Consider the following 27,737-nt stretch of genomic DNA (forward strand, 5'->3'; position numbering starts at 1 on the left):
GAACATCTCCGATGTCCTAGTGTGGAACACCTCATCCAGTGCGCACATGTGGCGTAGACGGAGGATTTGGGAGTAGGGGATAGAGTTTTTACAGGAAACAGGGGATTGGGTTATATCAGAAGCTCCTTACCTTCACCAAGTAAACTTGGCAGTCACTGACATAATCATACTCAAGTCCATCAAAGCTATGATAATGCCGATCACTGTAGATGGTGCACACAGCAGGACATGGATGGTATGTGCAGTTAAAAGCTCCTCGTTGACATATACTAAGGAAGGAAAGTATCATTAAAGTCCGACAAAACTGCACCATTTTACTCAAATTAACGGAAGAACTATAATAATTAATAGCACGAGTAAATATTGAATGCCAAACAATCTGCTGAAGGAACTTAATGGGTTGAAGAACATTTGTGGATGGAAAGGATTAGGTCAAACGGTGCATCAGGATGGAGAGTGGAAAGGGAAGATCTCTTCATTATCATTTCAATAGATTCAGAGCCATGCAGGCACCAGAACAAACCATCAATAATTAGACAAAATGTGCAAGAAGGGACTGTAGTTGCTGGTTTAAACCAAAGATAGAGAGCATCCTGTCCGGCAACATTACAGTCTGGTTTGGGAACAGCTCTGCCCAGGACAGGATGGCCCTGCAGAGAGTAGTGCGTTCGGCAGAACGCACCATGGGAACTACACTCGTCCCCCTGCAGGACCTATACATCAGGAGGTGCAGATCCAGAGCAAGCAAGATCATGAGGGACCCCTGCCACCCCAGTAACGGACTGTTCCAGATGCTACGGTCAGGCAAACGCCTCCGCTGTCACGCTGTGAAAACGGAGAGGATGAGACGGAGCTTCTTCCCACAGGCCATCAGGACTGTCAACTTTGATAACCCCAGAGACTAAATTTTTGTCGACACTTTTGGTGCTATGTTTAGTAACTTATTAACTTTATTTATTGTAACTGTAATTATTTTTGTGCACAACCCGCAGGCATTGCCACTTTCATTTCACTGCACATCGAGTATGTGTATGTGACAAATAAATTTGACTTGACTTGAAATAAATTTGACTTGAAAATGTTGGAGTAACTCTGAGACAGGCAGCATCTCTGGAGAGAAAGAATGGGTGGCATCACCCATTCCTTCTCTCCAGAGATGCTGCCTGTCTCACTGGGTTACCCCAGCATTTTGTGTCGATCACCACTAATTAGACTGGCCAATGGAGCATCAATAAAATTTGCAAGGGAAATAAAGTCTCATAATTACACAACCTGTGAAATAAGAAGTGGACAGATCCCTGTTTCAGATTTCAAGAGTCTGCAGGCGTGTGAGGTGTCTTGGACGTAGGTGGGGAGGGATTTAACCGAGCGTGTGAGGTGTTATATAACAGATTTGTACCTACCAAGTGGAACAAAGTGTAGAAACCATTTCTCCAGGCAAATATTCCTGTCCTTTCCAACTGCATGGACAACTTTCAGGCAGAAAGCAGTCTCCACCGTGTTTGATCAAACTGGAGCACAATGGAACAAAAGCAAAAGTCAAAACTTTTAATTCTATGCATGTCCTAAAAAGTTGAGAAGATCAAATAATATTATTTTAAGAAACTGTAAATAGAAAACCGCACAAGTAAAAAATTGACATTTGAGAAGGATAATCATAAAGGAAAAGGAAATAATGGATGCGATCACTGCAGTGGTGATATATGATTTTGGCTCTGAAACTCAAAGTGTAGAATCACTTTGGGTGGAGATAAGAATGACCAAGGATGCAGGGTCAGCACAATGGTGTACCTGCTAGAGTTGCTGCCTCACAGCATCTGAGACCCATATTTGACCGTGACTTAGGGTGATGGCTGTGTGGAGTTTGAACATTCTCTCTGTGACATGTGGTTTCCTTCAAGTGCTCCTGGTTCATCCCACACTCCAAAAAAGTACAGGTTTGTAGGTTAATTGTCTTTGGTAAAATTGTAAATTGTTCCTCGTGTAGGATAGTGCTAGTGTATGGTGTGATCGCTGGTCGGAGCGGACTTGGTGGGCCGAATGGCCTGTTTACGCTCTGTACTGTATCTCTCTAAATTCTAAGCTGTAAAGTGCTCCGGTTTCCTCCCACAACCCATGGATATGTTGGCCGCTGTACATTGAACTACAAGATTCAAGATGTATGGGAGCGAATAAGAAGCTGAGATCAAGATTTGTCAGCCATGACCTGACCAGATTGTAGAGCACACTTGGGGATCAAGTAGACTGTCTCCACTTCTGTTTTTCTGCTCTTCCGTTCTAAAACATTAAGTCCTATAAAACATTAAGTCTGCTCAGCATGTCTCACTTAACTATTATAGTTTTGGTAGAGTCATACAGTGTGGAAACAGGCCTTTTGGCCCAACTTGCCCACACATGTCCCAGCTACACCAGTCACACCTGCCCGCAATTGGTCCATATCCCTCCAGACCTGTCCTATCCATGTACCTGTCTAACTGTTTCTTAAACAATGGGATAGTCCCAGCCTCAACTATCTCCTCTGGCAGCTTGTTCCGTACACTCACCACCCTTTGTGTGAAAAAGTTACCCCTCAGATTCCTATTAAATCTTTTCCCCTTCACCTCAAACCTATGTCCTCTGTTCCTCGATTCACCTACTCTGGGCAAGTGACTGTGCATTTACCGATCTATTTCTCTCATGATTTTATACACCTCAATAAGATCACCCCTCATCCTCTTGCGTTCCAAGGAATAGAGTCCCAGCCTACTCAACCTCTCCCCATAGCTCAGACCCTCTCGCCCTGGCAACATCCTTATAAATCTTCACTGTATCCTATCCAGCTTGACAACATCTTTTCAATGACATGGTGCCCAGAACTGAACACAATACTCTAAATGCGGCCTCACCAACATTTTAGGCAACTGCAACATGACATCCCAACTTCTATACTTAGTGTATAAACTCCTTTTATAACATGTAGGCAGGATTAGTGCAAGATTAACACTGAATATTAGCAACAAATGGAAGGAAGACCAATGAATTGTTTTTTGCACGTCTGTCCAATTACTGTGCAATGCAGAATCTTGTTTTAGATTATTGTTAAGTGATGTCATTATCTGGATATGGAATTCTTCTATCTTTCAGACTTCTGGACTGTGCAGACATGTACAACCCAATTGAATTCCATTCAAGCTTTCAAACTATTTTCATGGTCCTTTTTACTGCTAATATTAGTTTCCATACTGTATATCAATTTATGACTCTAGCAGGGTGTTGTCATATTTTAATACCATTGTAATACAATTTTCATTAACCCACAGAAGATGCTTAATATTAAACGTATTATGTTCTTCTACAGTTTATTAAATTTATTTTTATTTATGTTGAATATTGTGGGAACGTATTTAACTATGTTATTTAAAACATATCAATACAATATAACGACTGCACCATCTCACTGGTTCACAATAACCAGACTGAAATGTTCAGCTTGTTTCTTCACAGCACCTATATTGTAAATGCCTTACAACAACTTGCATATATATGAAGGCTTTAACAGCAAAGCAATGCCCCACAGCACTCCACAGTGCTATTACTGATGAAAGGTCTTGAGCTGGTGGAAAGGTTCTTTAATGGAAAAGTGTCTTTAATGGAAATCTTAGAGGGAAGCAGGTGGAGGTGGGTGGAGAAGGGGATTTATTGATGGTTGAAAGAAAATTTCAGACTGGGAATCCAAACTACCAAAATGAGAAATGAGATAGGGATGTAAAGACGACCAAAATCAGAATGATTGCAGCAGCAGTGTGGTGTCTAAGAGGTTACAGAAATGAGAAGGCACAAGGCCAGGAAGAGGTTTCACTTACGAATTTCAGGCTGGATCAGGAGCAGGTGCCAACACAGTATAATTCAGTGGAGCAAAGTGCAGAGTCATGCATTTTGGTAATAAGAATAAAGGCACAGATTATGTTCTAAATGGAGAGAGAATCCAGAAATCAGAGGTGCAAAGGGACTTGGTTGGTGCAGGACTCCCAAATAGATCATTAGCAAGGCTCGTTGCTGGGACCGCAGCTATTTACAATATCCATTAATGACTTGGATGAAGGGATTGAAAGTAACATTAGTAAATTTGCAGATGACGCAAAGCTGGGTGGCAGTATGAACTATGAGGAAGATGCTATGAGGTTGCAGGATGACTTGGACAGGTTGTGTGAGTGGGCGGATGCATGGCAGATGCAGTTTAATGTGGATAAATGTGAGGTTATCCAATTTGGTAGTAAGAATAGGAAGGCCAATTATAATCTGAATGGTGTCAAGTTAGGAAAAGGGGACATACAACGAGATCTGGGTGTCCTAGTGCATCAGTCACTGAAAGGAAGCATGCAGGTACAGCAGGCAGTGAAGAAAGTCAATGGAATGTTGGCCTTCATAATAAGAGGAGTTGAGTATAGAAGCAAAGAGATCCTTCTGCAGTTGTACAGGGCCCTAGTGAGACCGCACCTGGAGTACTGTGTGCAGTTTTGGTCTCCAAATTTGAGGAAGGATATTCTTGCTATTGAGGGCATGCAGCGTAGGTTCACTAGGTTAATTCCTGGAATGGCAGGACTGTCGTATGTTGAAAGACTGGAGCGACTAGGCTTGTATACACTGGAATTTAGAAGGATGAGTGGAATCTTATTGAAACATATAAGATTATTAAGGGATTGGACACGTTAGAGGCAGGAAACATGTTCTCAATGTTGGGGGTGTCCAGAACCAGGGACCACAGTTTAAGAATAAGGGGTAGGCCATTTAGAACGGAGATGAGGAAAAACTTTTTCAGTCAGAGAGTTGTAAATGTGTGGAATTCTCTGCCTCAGAAGGCAGTGGAAGCAAATTCTCTGGATGCTTTCAAGAGAGAACTAGATAGAGTTCTTAAAGATAGCGGAGTCAGGGGGTATGGGGAGAAGGCAGGAACGGGGTACTGATTGTGAATGATCAGCCATGATCACATTGAATGGCGGTACTGGCTCAAAGGGCCGAATGGCCTGCGCCTGCGCCTGCACCTATTGTCTATTGAATCAGTGGTAAGGAAGGCAAACTCAATGTCAGCATTTATATCAAGAGGACAGGAATACAAAAACAGAGATGTAATGCTGAGGCTCTATAAGGCGCTGGTCAGGCCGCATTTGGAGTACTGTGAGCAAATTTGGGCCCCATATCTGAGGAAGGATGTGCTGGCTCTGGAGAGGGTCCAGAGGAGGTTTACAAGAATTATTCCAGGAATGAGTGGGTTAGCATATGATGAGTGTTTGACAGCACTGGGCCTCTGCTCACTGAAGGTTGAGGGGGGACCTCATTGAAAATTACAGAATAATGAAAGGCATAGATAGAGTGGATGTGGAAAGGATGTTTCCACTGGTGGGAGAGTCTAGGACCAGAGATCATAGCCTCAGAATTAAAGGGCGCTCTTTTAGAAAGTAGGCGAGGAGGAAGTTTTTTAGTCAGAGGGTAGTTAGTCTGTGGAACTCATTGCCACAGAGGGCTGTGGAGGCCAAGTCAGTGGATATTTTTAAGGCAGAGATAGCCAAATTCATGATTAGAATGGGTGTCAAGGGTTATGGGGAGAAGGCAGGAAAATGGGATTAGGAGGCAGAGATCAGCCGTGATTGAATGGCAGAGTGGACTCAATGGGCCGAATGGCCCAATTCTATTCCTATAACTTGTGAACTTGTGAATACAGTTCGGCAAGGATATGTAGGTGGGGTAGAATTTGACCCATAGTGGATGAAGGATGAGGGGTTAGCGACAAGAGAATTGAAATGATCACATCCAGATATAACAATGGATGATTGTTTCAATGATGCAGGGGCTGAGGTATAATAGAAGCAGAGATTATTGTGGAGGTGGAAGGATTGTGTAAAGAGGGTAAGTAGCAGAATTCTGGATAGAAGACAGCATCTAGTTTTAAAAAAGCATGGTCATTATAAATCACCAGCTGTGGAGTCAGGTAGAATCAACGCCAAAGTTCCAGAGTTTGCAGTGGGAACCAAGGTGGTGTTTAACTGGAGGAACTCGGAGCACCAGTCTGAAGCTGGGAACAATACCTAGGGACAATATGGCCATAAACTGCAATCTCTCCTGTGAAGAAGTTCCACCTGGTCTCAACGGTTTGCTCAGCAAGCTATTGCCACAAAGAAAAGAGTTTCATCGAGGATCTTCACCACCTGTTCCTAAGCACAACATCCCAGTGCTCCGGATAGAGACAATCCAGTGTTCTATGATGAGTGAACATTAATAAAGTAACCGATTGTGAAAATCTAGCGTCTTTAATGACTTTATGTCACCATAAAGTTTTAATGCCGAACAGAGGATTCATGAGGTGCAGTCATTGTTGGAGTGCAGGAAAAGCAACAGGCAGTTTGCACACGGCAAACTCCCACAAGTTGCAAAATGACAATGATCAATTAATTTACCTGAATTTAATTGAATGAGGGATGTGCATTGATCATGAGAGCGGTAATAACTTCCATGCTCTCACAGAATCATTAGTACAGGATGGATGGGATGGATGAACAAACCAGGCCTCAGTTTAAAACCTCATCCCAAGTACCTCTGAGAGTCTAGATATCTCACAGTACGGTTGTAGGATGTCAAGCCAAAGTTCCGTGCACAAACCTTTCGACTGGAACTCAAACCCACAAGTTTCTGCCCCCGGGGCAGGAGAACTGGCAGACGTCCCATTATGATGCTATTCCAATTATTGATGTCTGAAAATAATGATAAGCTTTCAGATTTATGACTGTGCTTTGGCATTTCAATGCACTTACCCAGGGGAACAAACACATCCTGAAATGCAGGGTGTCATGGGTGAACAGGTAACATTCATCATCAGGTTTTCACAAGTGACCTCACACGCTGCCCCTGTCCAAGGCAGGCCAGGCTGGGGATCTCGACAGTCAAAATATCTCTTATTGTGCAGACAGTCCCCTGGTTCAGGCTCTGCATAAAACAGAAATCATCTTTGTTTTAACGTTGCTCACAAATCAAATGGATGGTTATGATAACAAATTATTTGTCGAGCTAATCGAAACATTAAGATCAGGGATGCATTTTTTAATTTTATGTTTAGAATTAAATGCAGAAACCATCTTCATCGTATATATCATCAGAGTTGGTGTGAAACAAGTTGAAGATTTGCATGTATTTCCCCTACTTGGATGCGGAATTGATTGCACCCCGATTTGTCAGTTTGTCATTTGACTTGGTCCAAAGCCTAGTCTCTCCCATGGACAAGCCGCACTTAAAAAAGGGATCACGGGGACCTCAAACCAGAACACCCGGTACCACAGTGATAGAGTTCAACTCAGGGCTGCCTGCTTGTTGTTTAGGTTATCTTTCAGTAACTGAAGGCTGCCTTGTCAAAGGATTGTTCCTGCGAACAGCTCATAAACATCCCTGCGCTTAGATAACCATCCAACTCAAGTGCCAGTAACTGAGAAAGAAGACTCATGTACAGGCCTCCTGTCTCACCTTCATAATAGTTCTTCGATTTTACCTCAGCCAAGTCCACTAACTCTGCCCTGTTCCTTTCTATTCTACCTACCCATGCAATGGAGGCTGCATTTTAACTGTGAGTTAGAAGATCTAGTTTCAGGAATATCATATTAGTGATGTGTTTGTTTTTAGTTCTCTAAACCAGTGCTTCTTAAACTCATTCACCCTTGAGTCTTTATCACAAAATTTAATTCACCCTCGACTAAATTTTCTTATGTTTTTTGGTAATTTTCGCCTTATTCTCCCTTGTGTATAAATTTATACACATTAAATCATTCAGCCTTCATGCACCCCTCTAGTTTCATTCACCCTTTGGTAAACTATTCACCAGTTTAAGAAGCACTGCTCTAAACTGTAAACTTAAATGACAAATACATGTAAATATAAGAAAATAACTGCAGATGCTGGTACAAATCGAAGGTATTTATTCACAAAATGCTGGAGTAACTCAGCAGGTCCGGCAGCATCTCAGGAGAGAAGGAATGAGTAACGCTTCGGGTCGAGACCCTTCCTCAGACATGTAAACATCTACAAATCAGGATATATTTGTCTGAAGAACAAAGTCTGAAGAAGGGTCTCGACCCGAAACATCACCCAGTCCTTCTCTCCAGAGATGTTGCCTGTTCTGCTGAGTTACTCCAGCATTTTGTGTCTTTCTTTGGTGTAAACCAGCATCTTCAGTTCCTTTCAACATATATTTGTCCAAAATGAGTTTAAGAATGGTAACAGGGGAACATTTCTTGAAAATATGATTCACTTTCCCAATGTATAATTGCATAAAATGCAACGCAAATTGTAATGTACCTGGTTCTCTGGAGGCACAGTCCACTCTTCCATTCCTGCACAAACTGGAAAATAAGGAACATCCCATTAGCTCCGCTGGAAAACATAGAAACATGGACATAGAAAAATAGAAAATAGGTGCAGGTGGAGGCCATTTGGCCCTTCGAGCCAGCACCACCATTCATTGTGATCATGGCTGATCACCCACAATCAGTAACCACTGCCTGCCTTCTCCCCATCTCCCTTGATTCCACTGTCCCCTAAAGCTCCATCTAACTTTCTAACTAAAACATTTACCTTTCCTTTATAATTATCTTAGAATTATAACAACCAATGATCAGCCATAATCACATTGAATGGCGGTGCTGGCTCGAAGCCCGAATGGCCTACTCCTGCACCTATTGTCTATTGTCAATGTGAAATGTTGCATGTTGTGTGCACGACAAACTGAACAAAACTAATAATTAGATCTATATAAATCAGAAAATATTTAAAACAGATCTTTAGCCTGTTTTTAAAAAATTGCTCAAGCTACTTTATACCAAACTGTGTCGTGCACAAGTGTACTCAATAATAACATTTGATAGCAATCCTCAACTAGGAAACAGGGGTCATACCATGGTCCAGAGTTACTGAAAGTGACTTCTCCTGCCTGAAATATCCCTCCCATAAAGTGACAGGAGCATTGCGATCTGGAAGAAACACAAGGGAGAAATGGAACAATTTTATTATTGATAGAAGACATAAAAATGTAAAGGCTTTAATACATAAACATCTAGAAAAAAACAAATTGCATTGGAACGGAATCTTTGGAATAGAGTTCACTTGCATGCAGATAAACTGCAATGTCAAGCATTGCATGCAGATAATGGGGAGTATGTATACAGACCATGGATTTAATGGTTGGTCTATGGCACAAGGCGGTCTGTTCTATGTTACAATTCAGCTAAAGGATAATAGTAATGTTCTGAAAATACAGTCAGAAAGGCACATTTACACAGAAAAGCAATACAACTGTTTATGATTCTAAACTCAAATGTGGGTTCAACATTCTCAGTAAAACAGCAGCTCATGATTCCCTTTGTTCTCAAAACAAAAGGCATTTCCCTGTTGACACTGACGAAAGAATATACAGTTTCTGAGTACAGTAAATAAAAGAGCAGGCACGTTGTTATGTGTCTCCTTTTTCATTATACACCATCAAATTAGACAGGATTGGGCCTAGAAATGTGACAAACAAAGGCAAGCAGGAACTGAGACTGGGGTTGGACCTTCCATAGACTTAACAAACTACATATTAAAGATATTTTGCTCCCTCCTCCTCTCAACGCTTGGTCATTGTGACTTCCGTGTTCCCTTTCCAATGGCAGCCAGTAGACCCTTAAACTGATGCCCGGTCAGGAGACCTCGAGTCTGCAGTTATTCCCCCATCTCCATCTTATCCCAATCAACGCAAAACATTAGTGAGACCAAGATCTTGGCCTGAATTGCAGGCCAATGGTATTGGTCATGGAAATTGATCAAGGCAGAACACTTTGGGAAACTCTTGCCTTGCTAATGAGGAGCCCCTGAGTTTAGGAAACATAAATAATATTTTCAAGACTTTTAGGTTAAGTAATATGAAGATCATGTGGGGTTGATGGATCTTTGTATAGGACCGAACACCACAGTAGAAGTACTCCAAGATCGGTGTCTGGCTTACTGTTTGGTACTTGAATGAAGGAAGCTCCAGGTTAGTGCACTGAAGCTGGTATGAAGGTAAATGAAATATAAAATGCCAATAGCACTGACACAACACCTAAAACATTAAGCGTAAGAAGGAACTGCAGATGCTGGTTTATACTGAAGATAAACACAGAAGCTGGAGTAACTCAGCGGGTCAGGCAGACCCGCTGAGAAGGAAAACATTAACACCTTTTATCACTTCACAGATTCTGCCCAACCTGCTGAGTATTTCCAGCATTTCATTTTCAATGTTCAGTTTCTGCAGTGTTTTGTTCCAGGGTAAATAAATTACCTCGCACAGGAAAGTGAGAAAGAGTAATAATATTGAGCTGGAGATGCTGGTTTACACCACAGCGATAAAGAGCTTTTGCCTAGTAATGAACATTACTGATGTATCGAGACAGATAGGTACACAAACAAAACTTACTTTGTCACACAAAGATGTGCTATTTCATCATAGAATGTCCCATCGGGGCAGTTGCAGCCTTCAGCACAATCATCACGACAACTTTCATACAAAGAGAGCGATTCACAGGTGCGGCCACAAGATGAAGAACAAACATGGTACAACATGTTCGCCGGGCAGACCACACCTGTGCAGAGAAAATACAAGCAGCAGCTCATTACAAAAGACAAAGGGATTGTTCACATCTTTTCAAAAACAAACTTGACCAAAAACAAACAGACCTGCGCATCAAAATCCATCTCTGAGGATGAATCTTCACACAATCACCGTTATTAGATTCCAAATTCGTTATTAGATACACTCCAAAGACGTACAGGTATGTAGGTTAATTGATTGGGTAAATGTTTTTTTTTTTTAATTGTCCCTAGTGTGTGTAGGATAGTGTTAATGTGCGGGGATCGCTGGGCGGCGCGGACTCGGTGGGCCGAAGGGCCTGTTTCCGCGCTGTATCTCTAAATCTAAATCTAGATTTGAAACATATTTCTGAGATAATCCAAGCAATTGCATTAAAATGTGCACTTTATGTATTTTAATAGAGTTTAAGCACAATTTTATATCGTGCACTGTTGCAATTCAAATATTTCCCTTAGTAATTTATCTTCTTGGAGATATTGTAACTTGCCTTTTTGATAACCATGAAACAAATATTTATAAAAGACTAAAATATTGCCAGTATATATGATTCTTTTATTGATTTCCATTCTAAATTAACTAATATTTGCATATTCCAATAGCTTATGGTAGTTTCAAGGAAATAAATGCTGTATTTTTATTGTAGATGTTTTCATTGATCATAATTTATTTAAAATGATGAAATGTGTCATTACTTGGCACAGCTCTTTAGACCTATAAGCAAGCACATTTATTAAGTGTCCGCTTATTTTTGCCTTTCTCCTCAATTTTGCTTCATCTTTTACCTATTCAAGTAGTTATTTGATTGTATAGTGCCAAATGCTTTCAGAGTTTAATGGTCAATGGTCTTTATTGTTACGTATACCGAGGTACAGTGAAATTTGATTTGCCGAACAGTCATACATAAAACAACAAGATACATAACAACATAATCATTAAACATAAACTTAAACAGCCACCACAGTGACATGTGAGAATCCCCAGGGCACACAGCATAAGCGGAGGCCCGCAGCCATCAGTTCAATGTCCAGGCCGTATGCACGCTCCTTCACCATGATGTGACCAGAGTTGTACCGACCGCTGTCACTCTCTCTGCAGCCCTTGTCTGCCCGAACAGTCAGAAAGCCGTCCGCACTTGCAATAGACTCCGGGATGTCCTCATGGAGCCATGTCCCCGCAAAACACCGAGATCACTGCACTCACGGCACTCCCTCCGAGTCCTCACCAGTGCAGTCAGCACGTCCATCTTGTTTTTTCGGCGACCTCACATTCCCCACTGCGATGGAAGGCAAATAACTTATACCTTCTTTCCTCCTTTTCCCCTGCGGTCGGGGCAATTGAAAAATCCGCAGTCGGGACGAACGAAGCTCCTGCCGTCGCCGATCGAGGCTCCCGAGATCGGGGCGGCCGAAGCTCCCGCGGTTGGAACTCCCGAAGTCGATCCCCAACAAAGGGACCGCCAGCTCCACGATGTCAAGGCCGCAGTGCGGATGGAGATGCGATACGGAGAAAGTCGCACCTCCGTCGAGGGAAGAGATAAAAAAAGTTTCCCCCAACCCCCCACATAATACAAAAACTAAAAGTACACTAAAACATACAAGTAAAAACAGACTAAAAACAACAAACACAACAAAAGAAGAATAGGATAAGACAGGCTGTTGGCGAGGCTCATTCCTTCTGTGATAAACCAATTCACAAGGCAATTGAATGGAGGTGGACCACATTATCATTCTCATGCACCCTAATCTGGAACATGTATAATAAGAGTGTGATGTTTCATTCAGCAGCTCATTGAGAAATGGAGTAAATAATGATTTTTCAAATGACCCAAGTGAATTATGTGACAAGGTATTTCTGCTCCTATCGTTCTAACCTAACAGCAAAGGCATTAATCTCGGTATCAAGTTGTGTAGGAAAATAACTGCAGATGCTGGTACAAATCGAAGACTCCCAATCTGACCTTTCTGTCATGGGCCTCCTCCAGTCTCTTAGTAAGGCCCACCGCAAATTGGAGGAACAGCACCTCATATTTCGCTTGGGCAGCTTACAGCCCAGCGGTATGAACATTGACTTCTCTAACTTTAGATAGCTCCTCTGTCCCTCCCTTCCCCTCCCCCTTCCCAGTTCTCCCACTGTCTTCCTGTCTCCACCTATATTCTTTCTTTGTCCCGCCCCCCCCCCCCCCCCGACATCAGTCTGAAGAAGGGTCTCGACCCGAAACGTCACCCATTCCTTCTCTCCAGAGATGCTGCCTGACCCGCTGAGTTACTCCAGCATTTTGTGATAATCTCGGTATCAAGACTAAAGTAAATAAAGGGTGGCATAATCTTGCTCACTTTTCTGTTCATCATATAAAACTTACCGCAGTCTGACACGTCTGATCTGAAGTCAATGAGAATCTTGTGTTTGGCACAAAGATAGGCATAGTGTGCAAGGGCAGTACACATGCACAAACTCCCACATTTGCAAGCATCATAGCGGCACTGCTGATGGTAGACACTAGGATTCACAAAGGTATGGCACGGTGCAAAGAGGTCTTGATTGAGAATATCACACATTGTGGATGAATATAAAGCTGGATTTATAGATAATACAAAAGGAGACTTAAATTATGAATTTTTCTGAAGTTAAAAGTCAGAAGTTTACAATTGGAAATGAGTTAGTGAAAAATAAAAAATTATATAACTGAAATTATGTAACTGAAATAGGTACCATTTTGTTGGTTGGTGTCGCAGGGATCAACCAAAGGAATATTTACTGGAGTTATGCAAGCTGATGAAATCTTCCACGCATTAGCGTGTAACTGTGGCGTTCCTTCAATCATACCTACAGGGGAGCTACATGTGAAAGGAAATGGTTAGGGCATATTCTCATCAATATATCAACTGATAATCCAAGATATCTGAAACAATCAACTGGACAAATCTCATACGCTGGGATCTGAACTGCACTGACAAGTATTTTGGAGAATTATTCACATTATGTACGTCATATTGCTTAATCATTCAAATGTTTAATGACAACACTTGAACAGCTAAACTTCCATTAATACCACTTTGAAGGATAACGCTTTTCTGTGTGGCTCTGGACCAAAACATTATCACCTCTGACGGCTGGTTCTGTAGGGAACTGTCAGCAACGTCCGCCTTACAAGTCTGTTTGTCTCTGACTTCTGCACCTACGCAGCGAAATGCTGCAGTCAGAGATGAACAAGACGTTCAGCCCTGGGTCCAGGAACTCAGCACACAGATACTGAGCTGAGCAGCCAAATGCGATTCACATTGGACGCTCATCTTTAGCCGAGGATGGATGGAGATGCTGCGATGCAGAGATAAGTACGGCCAAGGTGCTGGATCACTTTCCTTAATTTTACATTTTCTTCATGTTCTAAGTCAGTTTCTAATAGATTTAAGTTACCTGTAAGTAAATTATTTTTCTTAGTTTTCTCAATTTTTAAATATTTTTAAATTATATATTTTTTTAGCTGTTCTCGAATGTTTAATTTAGTCATTATTATATAACTAGTTTAAAATGATGAAATATATTATTCAATGTTTTAGGCCAATAAGTAAGTTACATCTGTAAGGTTTATCCCTATTTTTACTTCTGCAAACCAGATTCTCCACTTGAAGTCTATTCACCATTTCCCTCTGTGAATGCCAGGCCTTGAGCTCCAGTTTAATTTAGTTTAGGTTAGAGATACAGACAGGAAACAGGCCCTTCGGCCCACCGAGTCTGCGCCGACCAGCGATCCCCGCACACTAACACTATCCTAAACACACTAGGGACAATTTACAATGTTACCAAAGCCAATTAACCTACAAACCTGTACGTCTTTGGAGTGTGGGAGGAAACCGAAAACCTCGGAAGAAAACCACGCAGGTCACGGGGAGAACGTACAAACTCCGTACGGACAGCAGTGGTATCTGGGATCAAACACGGGTCTCTGGCACTGTAAGCGCTGTAAGGCAGCAACTCAACCGCTGTGCCACCTTGCCGAATTTTTGGTTCGACTATAACCACTGAGCCACAAGTGGTGCTGGGAATAGGAAACGATTCAAGGATGTGCTCAAAGTGAGCAAAGAATATTTTGGATGGCATTCAGATCACGAGACCCTCCATAATCAGTGGAAAGAGCAAACAACCTCACCAACAGTCCACTGCCTGCCCAGTTACCCACGACCTGCCCAGTTACCCACGAACTGCCCAGTTTCCACTGCCTGCCCCATCTGCGGAAGAGTCTGTGGGCCTCATTTGCCATTTCAAAACCAACAGAGGATGCAGGTGGCAGGCCACCTAGAGCAAAATCTAGCCTTTAGTTAATATACCATTCCATTCCTAAGACTGAAGAAGTGTCCCAACCTGAAATATTACCAGTCCATGTCCTCCGCCATTGCTGCCTGACCCGGTGTATTACTCCAGCACGTTGTTTTTTTTAAATTGTAAACCAGCATCTGCAATTACTTGTGTCTATATACAAAAAAAAAATTATGACTACTGGCACAAAGTTCTGGAGTTACTCGGTGGGTCAGACAGCATCTCTGGAGAACATGGATAGGCGATGTTTCAGATTGTGACTCTATCACTTGTCAGACTTTGTGCCGCCCCACCTCTCCTGCAGCTTTCTTCCCCCTTCCCCCCCCCACCCCACTACAATCAGTCTGAAGAAGGGTCCTGACCTGAAAACCCTATCCATGTTCTCCAGAGATGCTGCCTGACCCGCAGAGTTACTCCAGCAATTTGTGTCTTTTTTTTTGTATCTACAGTTCCTTTTGTCTACATTTAACACCACTGTCCAGGGATGAATTTGTGGGCACATGTTATATTATTTAGCCTTTATATTTAGTTGTAAATAATGCATCACTTGGAATCAGCAATGTGCACTCACTGAAAGTCATCTCGTAGATTTCCATTATATGTTCCACACAGACCCACAGTGTTTCCCTTCCACCTGCTATCAACCTGGAGATACAGCCTTCCACCTTCATTGTCAAACTTCATTGAGAGACCTAACGTTGTCTTCACTTGTACAAATAAAGATGACAGCCGAACAATTTCAATTATTCCTGTAGGTAAAAAGATATAAATGTTTACAAACTTTATTTTAAGCACTGGCATTGGACACAACCAAACTAAACAAGACACATTAAGGTATAACACTGCAATATGTATGGAATAACTTCTCACAGCCTAAGCTCAGTGAACATAATGCACACATCTCTGCTGGAAACTCATTGCTGGTGGGCAGAACTAAATATGCCCCATGAAATGAGAAGTCCAAGTCAGCAAGGATTTATGAAAGGGCTTGACTAATCTTCTGGAATTTTTTGAGGATGTGACAAGTAAAATGGATGAAGGGGAGCCAGTGGATGTAGTGTATCTAGACTTTTAGAAAGCCTTTGATAAGGTCCCGCACGGGAGATTGGTGAGCAAAATTAGAGCACATGGTGTCCTGCCATCCCAGGGATCAATCTGGTGAACCTTCTCTGTACTCCCTCTATGGCAAGAATGTCTTTCCTCAGATTAGGAGACCAAAACTGTACGCAATACTCAAGGCGTGGTCTCACCAATGCCCTGTACAACTGCAGAAGCACCTTGAATCACCCATTAAAGGCGACAAACCCATTGAAGGTAAATGGCATTAGTGTAGACAGGTGAAACATGCAGCATTGACACGGTGGGCCAAAGGGCCTGTGTCTGTGCTGAACGACTTCATGGCGCATTTAATCACAAAATGCTGGAGTAACTCAGCAGGTCAGGCAGCATCTCAGGAGAGAAGGAATGGGTGACGTTTCGGGTCGAGACCCTTCTTCAGACTGATGTCAGGGGGGCCGGACAAAGGGAGGATATAGGTGGAGACAGGAAGATAGAGGGAGATCTGGGAAGGAGGAGGGGAAGGGAGGGACAGAGGAACTATCTAAAGTTGGAGAAGTCGACATTCATACCACTGGGCTGCAAACTGCCCAGGCGAAATTTGAGGTGCTGTTCCTCCAATTTCCGGTGGGCCTCACTATGGCAATGGAGGAGGCCCACGACAGAAAGGTCAGACTGGGAATGGGAGGGGGAGTTAAAGTGCTCGGCCACCGGGAGATCAGTTTTGTTAATGCGGACCGAGCGCAGGTGTTCAGCGAAGCGATCGCCGAGCTTGCGCTTGGTTTCGCCGATGTAAATAAGTTGACATCTAGAGCAGCGGATGCAATAGATGAGGTTGGAGGAGGTGCAGGTGAACCTTTGTCTCACCTGGAAAGACTGTTTGGGTCCTTGGATGGAGTTGAGGGGGGAGGTAAAGGGACAGGTGTTGCATCTCGTGCGGTTGCAGGGGAAAGTGCCCGGGGATGGGGTGGTTTGGGTAGGAAGGGACGAGTGGACCAGGGAGTTACGGAGGGAACGGTCTCTGAGGAACACAGAGAGGGGAGGGGATGGGAAGATATGGCCAGTGGTGGGGTCCCGTTGTAGGTGACGGAAATGTTGGTGGATGATATGATGCATGTTGATAGCCATTACACAGCTTCTTTTCAGTGGCCAGAAGTGTTGTGCATCTGCCGTAATGAGACCTACATTAACGATGCAGCATCAGGATGAAATATAAGAGAGACAAGGTACATAAAACACTTGGAAATGTCTCAGGGTGTTTACCAGGATAAAGAATAGTTCAAGATAAGAAATAATCAGACAGTGAAAATTTGGCAGAGATTTTAAAGGTGCATTTCAAATCCACAGGCATGTCGCATTTCACGTGTTTTTGAAATAACACGCAGTTCAATTAATAACAAAACCTAATTTTGGTGTTTTTTTAAAATAACGCCCTCAACTTTGCGCCTGTTTAAATGTATATGTTTAATGTACACGTTTTTGAATTACCCACTGCCTTTCTGGAGGGCGACTCCCGTGTGAAACGTGAGGTGCCTTTATATTTGAATGCACACCAGCAATAATTAAAATTGATGAGCTGCAGATGTGAGTCACTCTCTAGCAATGGAGTCACTATAATAGTGACCTCGTTTAAAGGAGGGGAGGATCACATATGATACCTCTTTGTAACAGTGCATGTTTTATTGCATTGCATTCATTCAAAGCACTATTTTTTTTAAATCCTTCTAATCCATTTGCACTTTTAGTATGTATTCTGTCCATTTGAGATGCTGTGATTTGCACAGGTTATTTTGGTAAATTAGATACAGCTCGCTCATCCGGAATGCACATAATTCCCCTTTTACAGGTTTCTCTAATAGTAATACCGTTGTTATAAGGCAGGCTAATTGCCTGGTGGATGCCAAGGTGGATTTCTCCTGTTCTGCTTAGGGTTACTTGGTTACTTGTATCACCTTCTGTCACCAGGGTTACTGACTGAATGCAACTGTGATCCAGATTCTGCAAAAATAAATAAATAAATTCTGTAAGAGATGCGCGATAATCTTGGTGTTGGCTTTACATTATCATATCATATCATCATATCATATATATACAGCCGGAAACAGGCCTTTTCGGCCCTCCAAGTCCGTGCCGCCCAGCGATCCCCGTACATTAACACTATCCTACACCCACTAGGGACAATTTTTACATTTTACATTTTACCCAGCCAATTAACCTACATACCTGTACGTTTTACTTTGTCATGTTATGAGCTTATGGGATTCAGCTGCAGCCTGGAACATTTATCTGCACAATGTGCTGGAGAAATGTGATTCCATTGAGTTTAGAATCAGAGCACAACATACAGCCGTTCTGTACATAACACGTTAGTATTTCTGACTGTGTTGGATTTCGAGGCAGCCATGTCACCCAGCACTTCCAACACAGAATTCAGAAAACACGTGGTTTAAATAAACATCTTTTTATTGTAGAAAATATCCTGTTATTCATTCATTTGTGGACATTTTGCAAAACCCATGATTAAATAAAATATTATTCTGGAACGCAATGTAAATGTCAAATGCTCCATATTCAATCGAACCCACTTAAGCTTTTTAAATCCATGAACAAAACTCAATATAGACCAGAAATTCATTACACATAATTAAATTTCTTGAGGGGAAATGCACATTTGGGAGAAAGTGTTTCATCAGAATTGCTAAAGGAAAACAAAATCATTTTCTCATGCAGTGCGTTGGAAGTTGCCTCTGAAATTAATTTCATCATCTTCAGTGTGCATGACTGAGGGCTTCTCATAGACAGCTCTAGAAGATTCAGGACTGGAGACAGAGGCATGCATTTGAAACTTTAATCTGGTTTTACTTTCACAAGTGATTGGTAACTCACACTGCTCCCATTACTGTTTTAATTTCAGATTTCCAGTGTCCAATTACAAATGAAAAATCGACAGTAGGATTTTATGCGGACGTTTATCTGCAGTTGCTATGGCTTCGTGCGAGGGCTGAAGAAACAGCCATCGGTTGTACACACTGCAAGTGTGAAGATTGAATTCAGCACATAAACAATAGACAATAGGTGCAGGAGTAGGCCATTCGGCCCTTTGAGCCAGCACCGTGTAGAATTGAAAGGTAATGCAATCTGGAAGGGTAAAGAAGGTGAGAGAATGCATGAGGAATGACAGAATAATATGAAGTGCGGAGGAATAGAGGAAGCACAGAGTGTGTATAGGAAGGAACTGCAGAAGCTGGTTTACACCAAAGATAGACACAAAATGCTGAAGTAACTCAGCAGGACATGTAGCATCTCTGGATAGAAGGGAAGAGGTGATGTTTCAGATCAAGACCCTTATTCAGATGGAGAGTCAGGGGAGAGGGAGACACAGAGATATGGAAGGGCAAGGTGTGAAAATGAGACATCAAAAGAGATGCAGCTCAAGGGACATGTAGAATAGATCATTGTTAGGACAAGGTGACAACAAAGCAAACAGAGATAAAATGCAATCGGGGACAGTCAGACTGGTCGGAGAACTGGGAAGGGGGAGGGATGGAAAGAGAGGGAAAGCAAGTGTTACCTGAAGTTAGAGGTCAATATTCATACCGCTGGGGTGTAAACTGCCCAGGTGCTGTTCCTCCAATTTGCGCTGGACCTCATTCTGACAATGAGGGAGGCTCAGGACAGAAAGGTCAGTGTGGGAATGGGAGGGGGAGTTAAAGTATTTAGCAACCGAGAGATCAGGTATGTTTAGGTGGACTGAGGGAAAGTGTTCAGGGAAACGATCACCGACTGTGCACTTGGTCTGGTTGGGTAGATCCCTGAGTGTAGCAGGTGAGTAGATAAGATAACAAAGAGGCAGTATGTTTTGGTTGGCGTCTCTTTTTTGCCTTGTCTAATGGAGCAAAAACAAATTGCTGGAGGAACTCAGCAGGAGGCACAGGGAGAGTCGACATTTTAGATCAAGACCCTGCATCAGGACTGATAGGTCAGCAGACAATCTGCAGCAAGCAGAGAGGACAAATGCTTTTATTGGCTGAGGCAGAGAAAATGGGAGCAAGAAGATTATACGAGAACTGTATAAAAGATTTATTCGGCCACAGCTACAGAAAGGAGTTGAGTATAGGAGCAAAGAGGTGGAGTTGAGTATAGGAGCAAAGAGGTGGAGTTGAGTATAGGAGCAAAGAGGTCCTTCTGCAGCTTTCAAGAGAGAACTGGATAGAGATCTTAAGGATAGCAGAGTCAGGGGGTATGGGGAGAAGGCAGGAACGGGGTACTGATTGAGAATTATCAGCCATGATCACATTAATGGTGGTGCTGGCTCGAAGGGCAAATGACCTACTCCTGCACCTATTGTCTATTGTCTAATAATACCAGAAAGGGTGCAGATGAGATTTATTAGAATGTTTCTAAGATTTAGAGAATAGTGTCTATGTGGTTGGTTTTCTTTAGCATACCGAAGATGATTTAATTAAGAGATGCGTAGAATGAGTGAGCAGAAAGGACCTACTTTGCCCATCATGGAGCCCATTAGCAAAATGATTTGAATATAAGTCATTAGGATTCAGAGGAAGTTGATTACATTTATTTTCACCCAAAGACAACTGCAGATCTGGAATCTACTGCTTAAAAAGATGGTTGAAGCAGGACCCTCACAATGAAATTATCTCGGGAAGAACACTCAAAGAGACATCAATTTCAAAGGCAAAGAAAAGTGGGCATTCATTTTGGCTGGCACGGACATCATAGGCAAAATAGTCTCCTTTTCTGACACAAGCTTCTGTGATTCAATGAAAATAAGTGGCCTATATTTTCACATGTGCACAACACTGTGGAACAAAGAGAAATTTCACACCCAGGAACTTCTATGGTTACAACCATTGTAGAGAACATTGTTGTAATCTCTACAGTGTTAGCTTCATAGTTTTCAGGAGTCAATTTATCTAATTCACTTACATTGTTTAAATCATAAGCAAATCTAGCAGTGTAATAGAGTTCGTCAGTGTGGAAATTAGAAACTAATCTTTCATGCTCTGGCTAGTCTGATAATTATTTTGATCTGTGATACCTGTCCCTTTAGATTCAGCTAAGGACAGAAGGGCATCAAGTGATACAACTGTTAAATACACAGACCTTAATTCCAATGTACAAAATATAATCCGCGAGTAGGTGAACTATTATTAATTATTGTGATTACAGTAATCATTGCCAGCTTTAAGAAAATGGATGACAAACGGACGGAACTTTTCAAGATAGGGCCAAAGCCAGTTGACCCTTTGTGCGCTGGTCCCAGAAGTGGATCCACTATCATTTATCACAATTGCTCCCTTCTTTTAAATCTTCATTTCAACAGCAGCTTTTCTTACTCTAACTATGCTCTTAATCTCACTAAATGTTATTCCCTTTATCCTAATTCAGCACACTGTGGACGGCTTGATTGGAATCATGTCTAGTATTTTCGTTGACTGGATAGCGCGCAACAAAAAAGCTTTTCACTGCAACTAAACCAAACCAAAACTGAATAAGGTGGACTTGTACCATTATAATTTTAACCTGCAAATGATTTTAGATTAAGCATTAACATGCCATGATTTTAGGAAATGCTTGGGTTCTGAACATAAATAAATGAATAAATTAATGAATAAATTAACACCAGAAATTAACAAAAGTGCTGGAGTAACTCAGCGAATCAGGCAGCATCTCTGGAGAAAAAGGGTAGGTGATATTTCGGGTCGGGACCCTTCTACAGACTGAAAGTAGGGGTGGGGGGGTGAAGAGCTGGAGCTGAGAAACACGCCTTTTTCTCGCCTCCAGCTATTCCACCCCCTTCCCCCCTCACCCCTACTTGCAGTCTGAAGAAGGGTCTCGACCTGAAACGTCACTTTGGTATAAACCAGCATCTGCAGTTCTCTGTTTGTACGTTCTGCTTATCTGAACCAGGTCAAGTCAAGTCAAGTCAATTTTATTTGTATAGCACATTTAAAAACAACCCAGGTTGACCAAAGTGCTGTACATCTGATTAGGTACTAAGGAAAAAATGAAACATACAGTAGCACGCAAACAGTTCACAGCTCCTCCTCAATGAGCCTCAAACGCTAGGGAGTAGAAATAGGTTTTGAGCCTGGACTTAAAGGAGTCGATGGAGGGGGCAGTTCTGATGGGGAGAGGGATGCTGTTCCACAGTCTAGGAGCTGCAACCGCAAAAGTGCGGTCACCCCTGAGCTTAAGCCTAGACTGCGGGATAGTGAGTAGAGGTGCGGGAGGTGCTCGAACCCTCTGTATAGGAATGAGAGAACTAAACAAAATGGAAATTGATTCTTGAAATTTTCACCAGATCAGTGGAAGCAATGAACCTAGAGGTTCACAGAGTATGAATTTTGCAGTTGATACTGGTGACTTCAATCTACCAGGAATAAACTGGGAAGTCAAAAGAAATGGGTGCAATAGGAGGGCAAAGTTAACCAGGGACACAATACTGTATTGTTACATGAGGCAATGAGTCGAAAGACCCATGTGAAGGGGTGGTATTAGGTCTCACATTATGTAACAAGTAGGAGATGATGGAGCAGGTCAAAGGCAGAGCAGTCTTGGCAATATTGCAGTTTAAGATATGCCTTGTAATGGGAATAGTTAATAGCACAATGGAATCATTCAACTTCGGAAAGTCAAATTTTGAGGGTTTAGCCAAGAAAACCATTCTGGAATTCACAGTTTAAAATGAAAACGACTCTTCCCCCCCAATCATCAGACTCTTGACTGCTACAAACATGAACTGAACTGTGAGCTATGAACTGTCTTGGTTACACAATGAGCTTCAGTCTTTTTGTAGTAATATTGTTTTTTAAATTTATTGGATATTTTTTATGTATTATGTTATCTATGAGTATTGTGTTTACAAGCCTGTTGCGATGCTGCAGGTAAGAATTTAATTGTTCCATTGTCAGTACATTTGACAATTAAACTCTTTTGAGTTGAAATAGAATCACAGTTTTGAGTTTTTAATTGACTTGGCTTTAATAGCTTATTGGAACTGATATGAGAAAACATTTCTTCACACAGAGAGTGGTGAGTCTGTGGAATTCTCTGCCACAGAAGGTAGTTGAGGCCAATTCATTGGCTATATTTATGAGGGAGTTAGATGTGGTCCTTGTGGCTAAAGGGATCAGGGGGTATGGAGAGAAGGCAGGTACAGGTTACTGAGCTGGATGATCAGCCATGATCAAATTGAATGGCGGTGCAGGCTCGAAGGGCCGAATGGCCTACTCCGGCACCTATTTTCTATGCTTCTATGTTTCTATGATAGCTCCAGATTTCAATTATAAGAAGAGGTTGAACAAACTCGGATTGGGTTCTCTGGATCATTGAGGGGAGACCGGATAGAAGTATATAAAGGTATGGAAGGCATACAGAAACGATGAGAAACTTTTTCTCAGGATAGAAATGTGAAAGACGAAAGAGCACAGGTTTAAGGTCAGAGCGGGGAAGTTTAAAGGAAATGTGCAGGGAAGTTTACACAGAGAGTGATGGGTGCCTGGAACAACGGCCAAGAGGGGTGAAGGCAGCAGATACAATAGTGGCATTTAGATAGGCACATGGATATGCAGGGACTTGAGGGATATGGATCACATGAAGGTAGAGGAGATTAGTTTAACTTGGTGTCATGTTGACATAGGCATTGTAGGTCCAAAGGGCCTGTTCCTGTGCTGTCTTGTTCAGTGTTCTACCGTATGTAGGAGTTCTAAGGAGTATTTCTGTTAGAACAATATCCTGTCTGTACTGCTGTTTAAATGTTGATAAGTGCATAACTTCTGCAGCTACAAATGCAGGTCAAAGGCTTAAGATACCCTCCAGTAACTCAGCTCCTGATACCACAAATTTACCACTATCTACAAAACATGGTAGGTATCCGCTTGCTTTTTAACAAAGTCAATGTCAATAACTCTCAAGAAGCTCAACAGAATGAAGCAGCCTCCTTTAATAGCACCCCATCAACCACTCTAAATGTTCATTCACCCCCACTGCCAACAGATGGTGGTTGCAGTGTGCACCATCTACGGAATGCAGTCCTGCTACTCCAATGGCACCTCCAAGCCCATCATCCGCAGCACTTAGCACGAGGGCAGCAGGTACAAGAAACACCACCCCCTGCAGGTTGCCGTCCAAGTGGCACACCGTGCTGACCCAGAAACATATTGTAGTTCCCTCATCATCCTGGAACCTCTTGCCCCACATCACTGCAGGCGTGTCTTCACCACAATCACCGAGGTTCACAGGTTCACAAGTTATAGGAGTAGAATTAAGCCATTCGGCCCATCGAGTCTACTCCGCCATTCAATCATGGCTGATTGCTGCCTCCTAATCCCATTTTCCTGCCTTCTCCCCATAACCCTTGACACCCATTCTAATCAAGAATTTGCCTATCTCTGCCTTAAAAATATCACCATCTTAATTCACCAGGCCTTCATTCGCCATCTCCTTCTCAAGGAATTGGTAATAAATACTGGCCCAATGCCATTCCGCTCTGAAAAATTAATAATTGAAGATAACTTCCCAGATATCCTGTGTGCTTTACCCTCCGGTTTACAGTTTGCACTTCCATCAACTTACAGAGGAAATATATATTTTAGCCGAAAGCTGTTAACAGACCAGATTGCACCAGATTTTGGTCTTCTTTCTTTCCTGAGCTCTCTTTTCTTCAGCAACAAATCATTAGATTGTTCACCAGACCTTTTGATCCACAGACCCTTTGTTGGATAGTAGCATTGTTTCCATTTTCTGGTTATTCTCTGATGACTCTGCCATCGTCGGCCTCATCACGGGCGACAATGACAGGGCCTACAAGGAGTTTGTTGTCTGGTGCCAGCGGAACCGCCTCCGGATCAACGCGGGGAAAACCAGGGAGATGGTGGTGGATTTCCGCAGGCAGAGCCAGGTCCCCCCGACACCGGTGAACATCCAGGGAATGGACATCGAGAGGGTGGATTCTTATAAGTACCTGGGTGTCTACCTCAACAATAAATTGGACTGGACTGAAAACACCGATGCACCATACAGAAAGGGCCAGAGCAGACTTTATCTGCTAAGGACACTCAGGTCTTTTGGAGTGCAGGGGGCACTCCTAAGGACCTTCTACAACACGGTGGTTGCATCGGCCATTTTCTAAGGAGTGGTCTGCTGGAGCAGCAGCATCTCAGCGGCGGAAGGGAAGAGACTCGACAAGCTGGTCAGGAAGGCCAGCTCTGTCCTGGGTTGCCCCCTCGACTCAGTGCAGGTAATGGGAGAGAGGAGGATGATGGCAAAGCTAACATCGCTGCTGGACAACGACTCCCACCCCATGCAGGACACTGTCACTGCACTGAGTAGCTACTTCAGTGATAGACTCCTTCACCCCAAGTGCGTGAAGGAGAGATATAGGAGGTCCTTCCTTCCCGCTGCTGTGAGACTGCACAACCAGCACTGCTCCCAGCAGATGAGTCAACAATAACAGCTAAGAACACAGAAAACTGATGACAATTTATGTATCTTTTATTTATAATGAATGATCCCTTGCTCTCTTGCTATCCACTTTGCTGCTGTAACACTGTAAATTTCCCCGGTGTGGGCGAATAAAGGAATATATTATCTTTTTTTTTCTATATCCAGTCATAATGCGGCCATGCCTATGTTGTCCAATATCATAGGATATATGTTGTATCACTCCAGCTTCAGATCTCAAGATATGATAAGCTGCTGCCCCACAAGTTTCATCTTAGTCAACTGTGCTCAGATGTGCAACTTATGCAAAGTAATGTTGCCTGCCTTCACCTTGGTTATCTTTAGCCTGTTGTATTTTCCTGTTGGTGGGTTTGTTAAAAAGGACTACCCAAAGTCAATGTGGACAGATGATATGGAGAATCTCAAGAGAAAACTGAATAGGTATGCGATGGATTGGCCAATGCATATATAGCACAGAGATTTGCAGGAAGGAACTGCAGATGCTGGTATATACCGAAGATAGACACAAAAAGCTAGAGACTCAGCGGGTCAGGCAGCATCTCTGGAGAGAAGGAATGGGTAACGTTTCGGGTCGACACCCTTCTTCCGACTTCTTCACAGAGATTTCCTGGTTTTTACTGCTCCCATATCTGTGCATGCTATCAGGTCTAGATAAAACAAAGGGGGTTTCCAGCATTCAGGGAGATCAAAAATGAGTTCCAACTAATTCCTGCATTTCAATGAATCAGATTTTTACCTCTTTCAAGCCCTTCATCAAAAGATATATCCTTTTGATATAATTTGTTTGGAAAGTTTTAATTCCCGCCCCATAGGTTTCAAACACCTTCCTGGCAATGTAAGGACACTCTGAAAAATGGTCATCATGACTCATCAGCTCAGAGTACATGAACAACGACAATTCACCTTACAATTATAGCTTTGGTGTCTTGGAAATTACCAACTGACCAGATTACAAAGTGCTTTTGTGAAACGGAAGACACTGTTGCAAAACGTACTAGCTGATTTGTTATTGTTCATTTTACATGCCAACATTTTACTCTCTTATTACCGTCAGTCAAGTTATAAAAGAACCAGTGTGTAATTTAAATGTCAATAGAATTATTTAATGCTACATCTCAATCTAAAAAGGATACGTATTTTGTTACCTGACCACAAGGTGCATTCTGTAATGTCACTGTGAACTTGTTATTTCTGTGGCTCTTTGCAAAGATATACTGGCATGTGCCAAGGAATGTAAAAATCCGACCATCAAAGGTGGTAAAATGCATGTCTCCTGTGACTGAGCATTCAGCTAAAAGAAAAGAGTGTTTGTTACATTTTCATTTTGGAGTTTTTCATATCCTCAGGCTAGTCCAAACTATTTGGAATAATCATAAGTAAACAGATGAGGAATTAACTTTAGAACGTAGAACATAGAGCTGTAAAGCACAAGAACAGGCCCTTCGGCCCTCAATGCCTGTGCCAAACATGATGCCAAGACTGAAGAAGGGTCTCGACCCAAAACGTCACCCATTCCTTCTCTCCAGAGATGCTGCCTGACCCGCTGAGTTACTCCAGCATTTTGTGTCTATCTATGATGCCAAGACTTACAACTTGCATATAATCCATATCCTTCCATTCCTTGCAGATGCTTATGTCTATTCAAAAGTGTCTTAAATGCCTCTAACATATCTCTTTCAACCACCAACCTTGGCAGCACGTTCCAGGCACTCACAAGGTCATAAGGAATCGGAGTCGAATTAGGCCATTTGGCCCATCAAGTCTACTCTGCCATTCAATCATCGCTGATCTATCTCTCGCTCCTAACCCCCTTCTCCTGCCTTCACCCCATAACCTCTGACACCGCACAACTCTCTCCACCCTCTGTGCAAATAAAATTGTCCCGGACATCTCCTTTGACCAAGACCACCTTTGTCCATGGCACACCTCGCCATGACCAGGAACCACACCAACACCTCTGCTTCCTTAGAAGACCGAGGACAATAGACAATAGACAATAGACAATAGGTGCAGGAGTAGGCCATTCAGCCCTTCGAGCCAGCACCGCCATTCAATGCGATCATGGCTGATCACTCTCAATCAGTACCCCGTTCCTGCCTTCTCCCCATACCCCCTCACTCTGCTATCCTTAAGAGCTCTATCCAGCTCTCTCTTGAAAGCATCCAACGAACTGGCCTCCACTGCCTTCTGAGGCAGAGAATTCCACACCTTCACCACCCTCTGACTGAAAAAGTTCTTCCTCATCTCCGTTCTAAATGGC

General features: G+C 42.6%; 1 protein-coding gene across 1 annotated transcript in view; it reads right to left on the reverse strand.

Annotated features, from left to right (window-relative positions):
• Nucleotides 1–27,737, reverse strand: part of otogl (otogelin-like) — a 131,495-nt gene that overhangs the window by 79,860 nt on the left and 23,898 nt on the right. The window contains exons 15-25 of the mRNA XM_078416640.1: nt 26,623–26,768; nt 17,857–17,989; nt 15,507–15,684; nt 13,331–13,455; nt 12,981–13,193; nt 10,448–10,613; nt 8,913–8,987; nt 8,317–8,360; nt 6,786–6,957; nt 1,404–1,511; nt 131–269 (exon numbers count right to left, since the gene is read on the reverse strand). Coding sequence (XP_078272766.1) covers nt 131–269; nt 1,404–1,511; nt 6,786–6,957; nt 8,317–8,360; nt 8,913–8,987; nt 10,448–10,613; nt 12,981–13,193; nt 13,331–13,455; nt 15,507–15,684; nt 17,857–17,989; nt 26,623–26,768 — 1,499 coding nt within the window. The remainder of the gene's footprint in view (nt 1–130; nt 270–1,403; nt 1,512–6,785; nt 6,958–8,316; nt 8,361–8,912; nt 8,988–10,447; nt 10,614–12,980; nt 13,194–13,330; nt 13,456–15,506; nt 15,685–17,856; nt 17,990–26,622; nt 26,769–27,737) is intronic.

Source organism: Rhinoraja longicauda, chromosome 20, assembly GCF_053455715.1.
Source record: "Rhinoraja longicauda isolate Sanriku21f chromosome 20, sRhiLon1.1, whole genome shotgun sequence".
Taxonomy (NCBI): domain Eukaryota; kingdom Metazoa; phylum Chordata; class Chondrichthyes; order Rajiformes; family Arhynchobatidae; genus Rhinoraja; species Rhinoraja longicauda.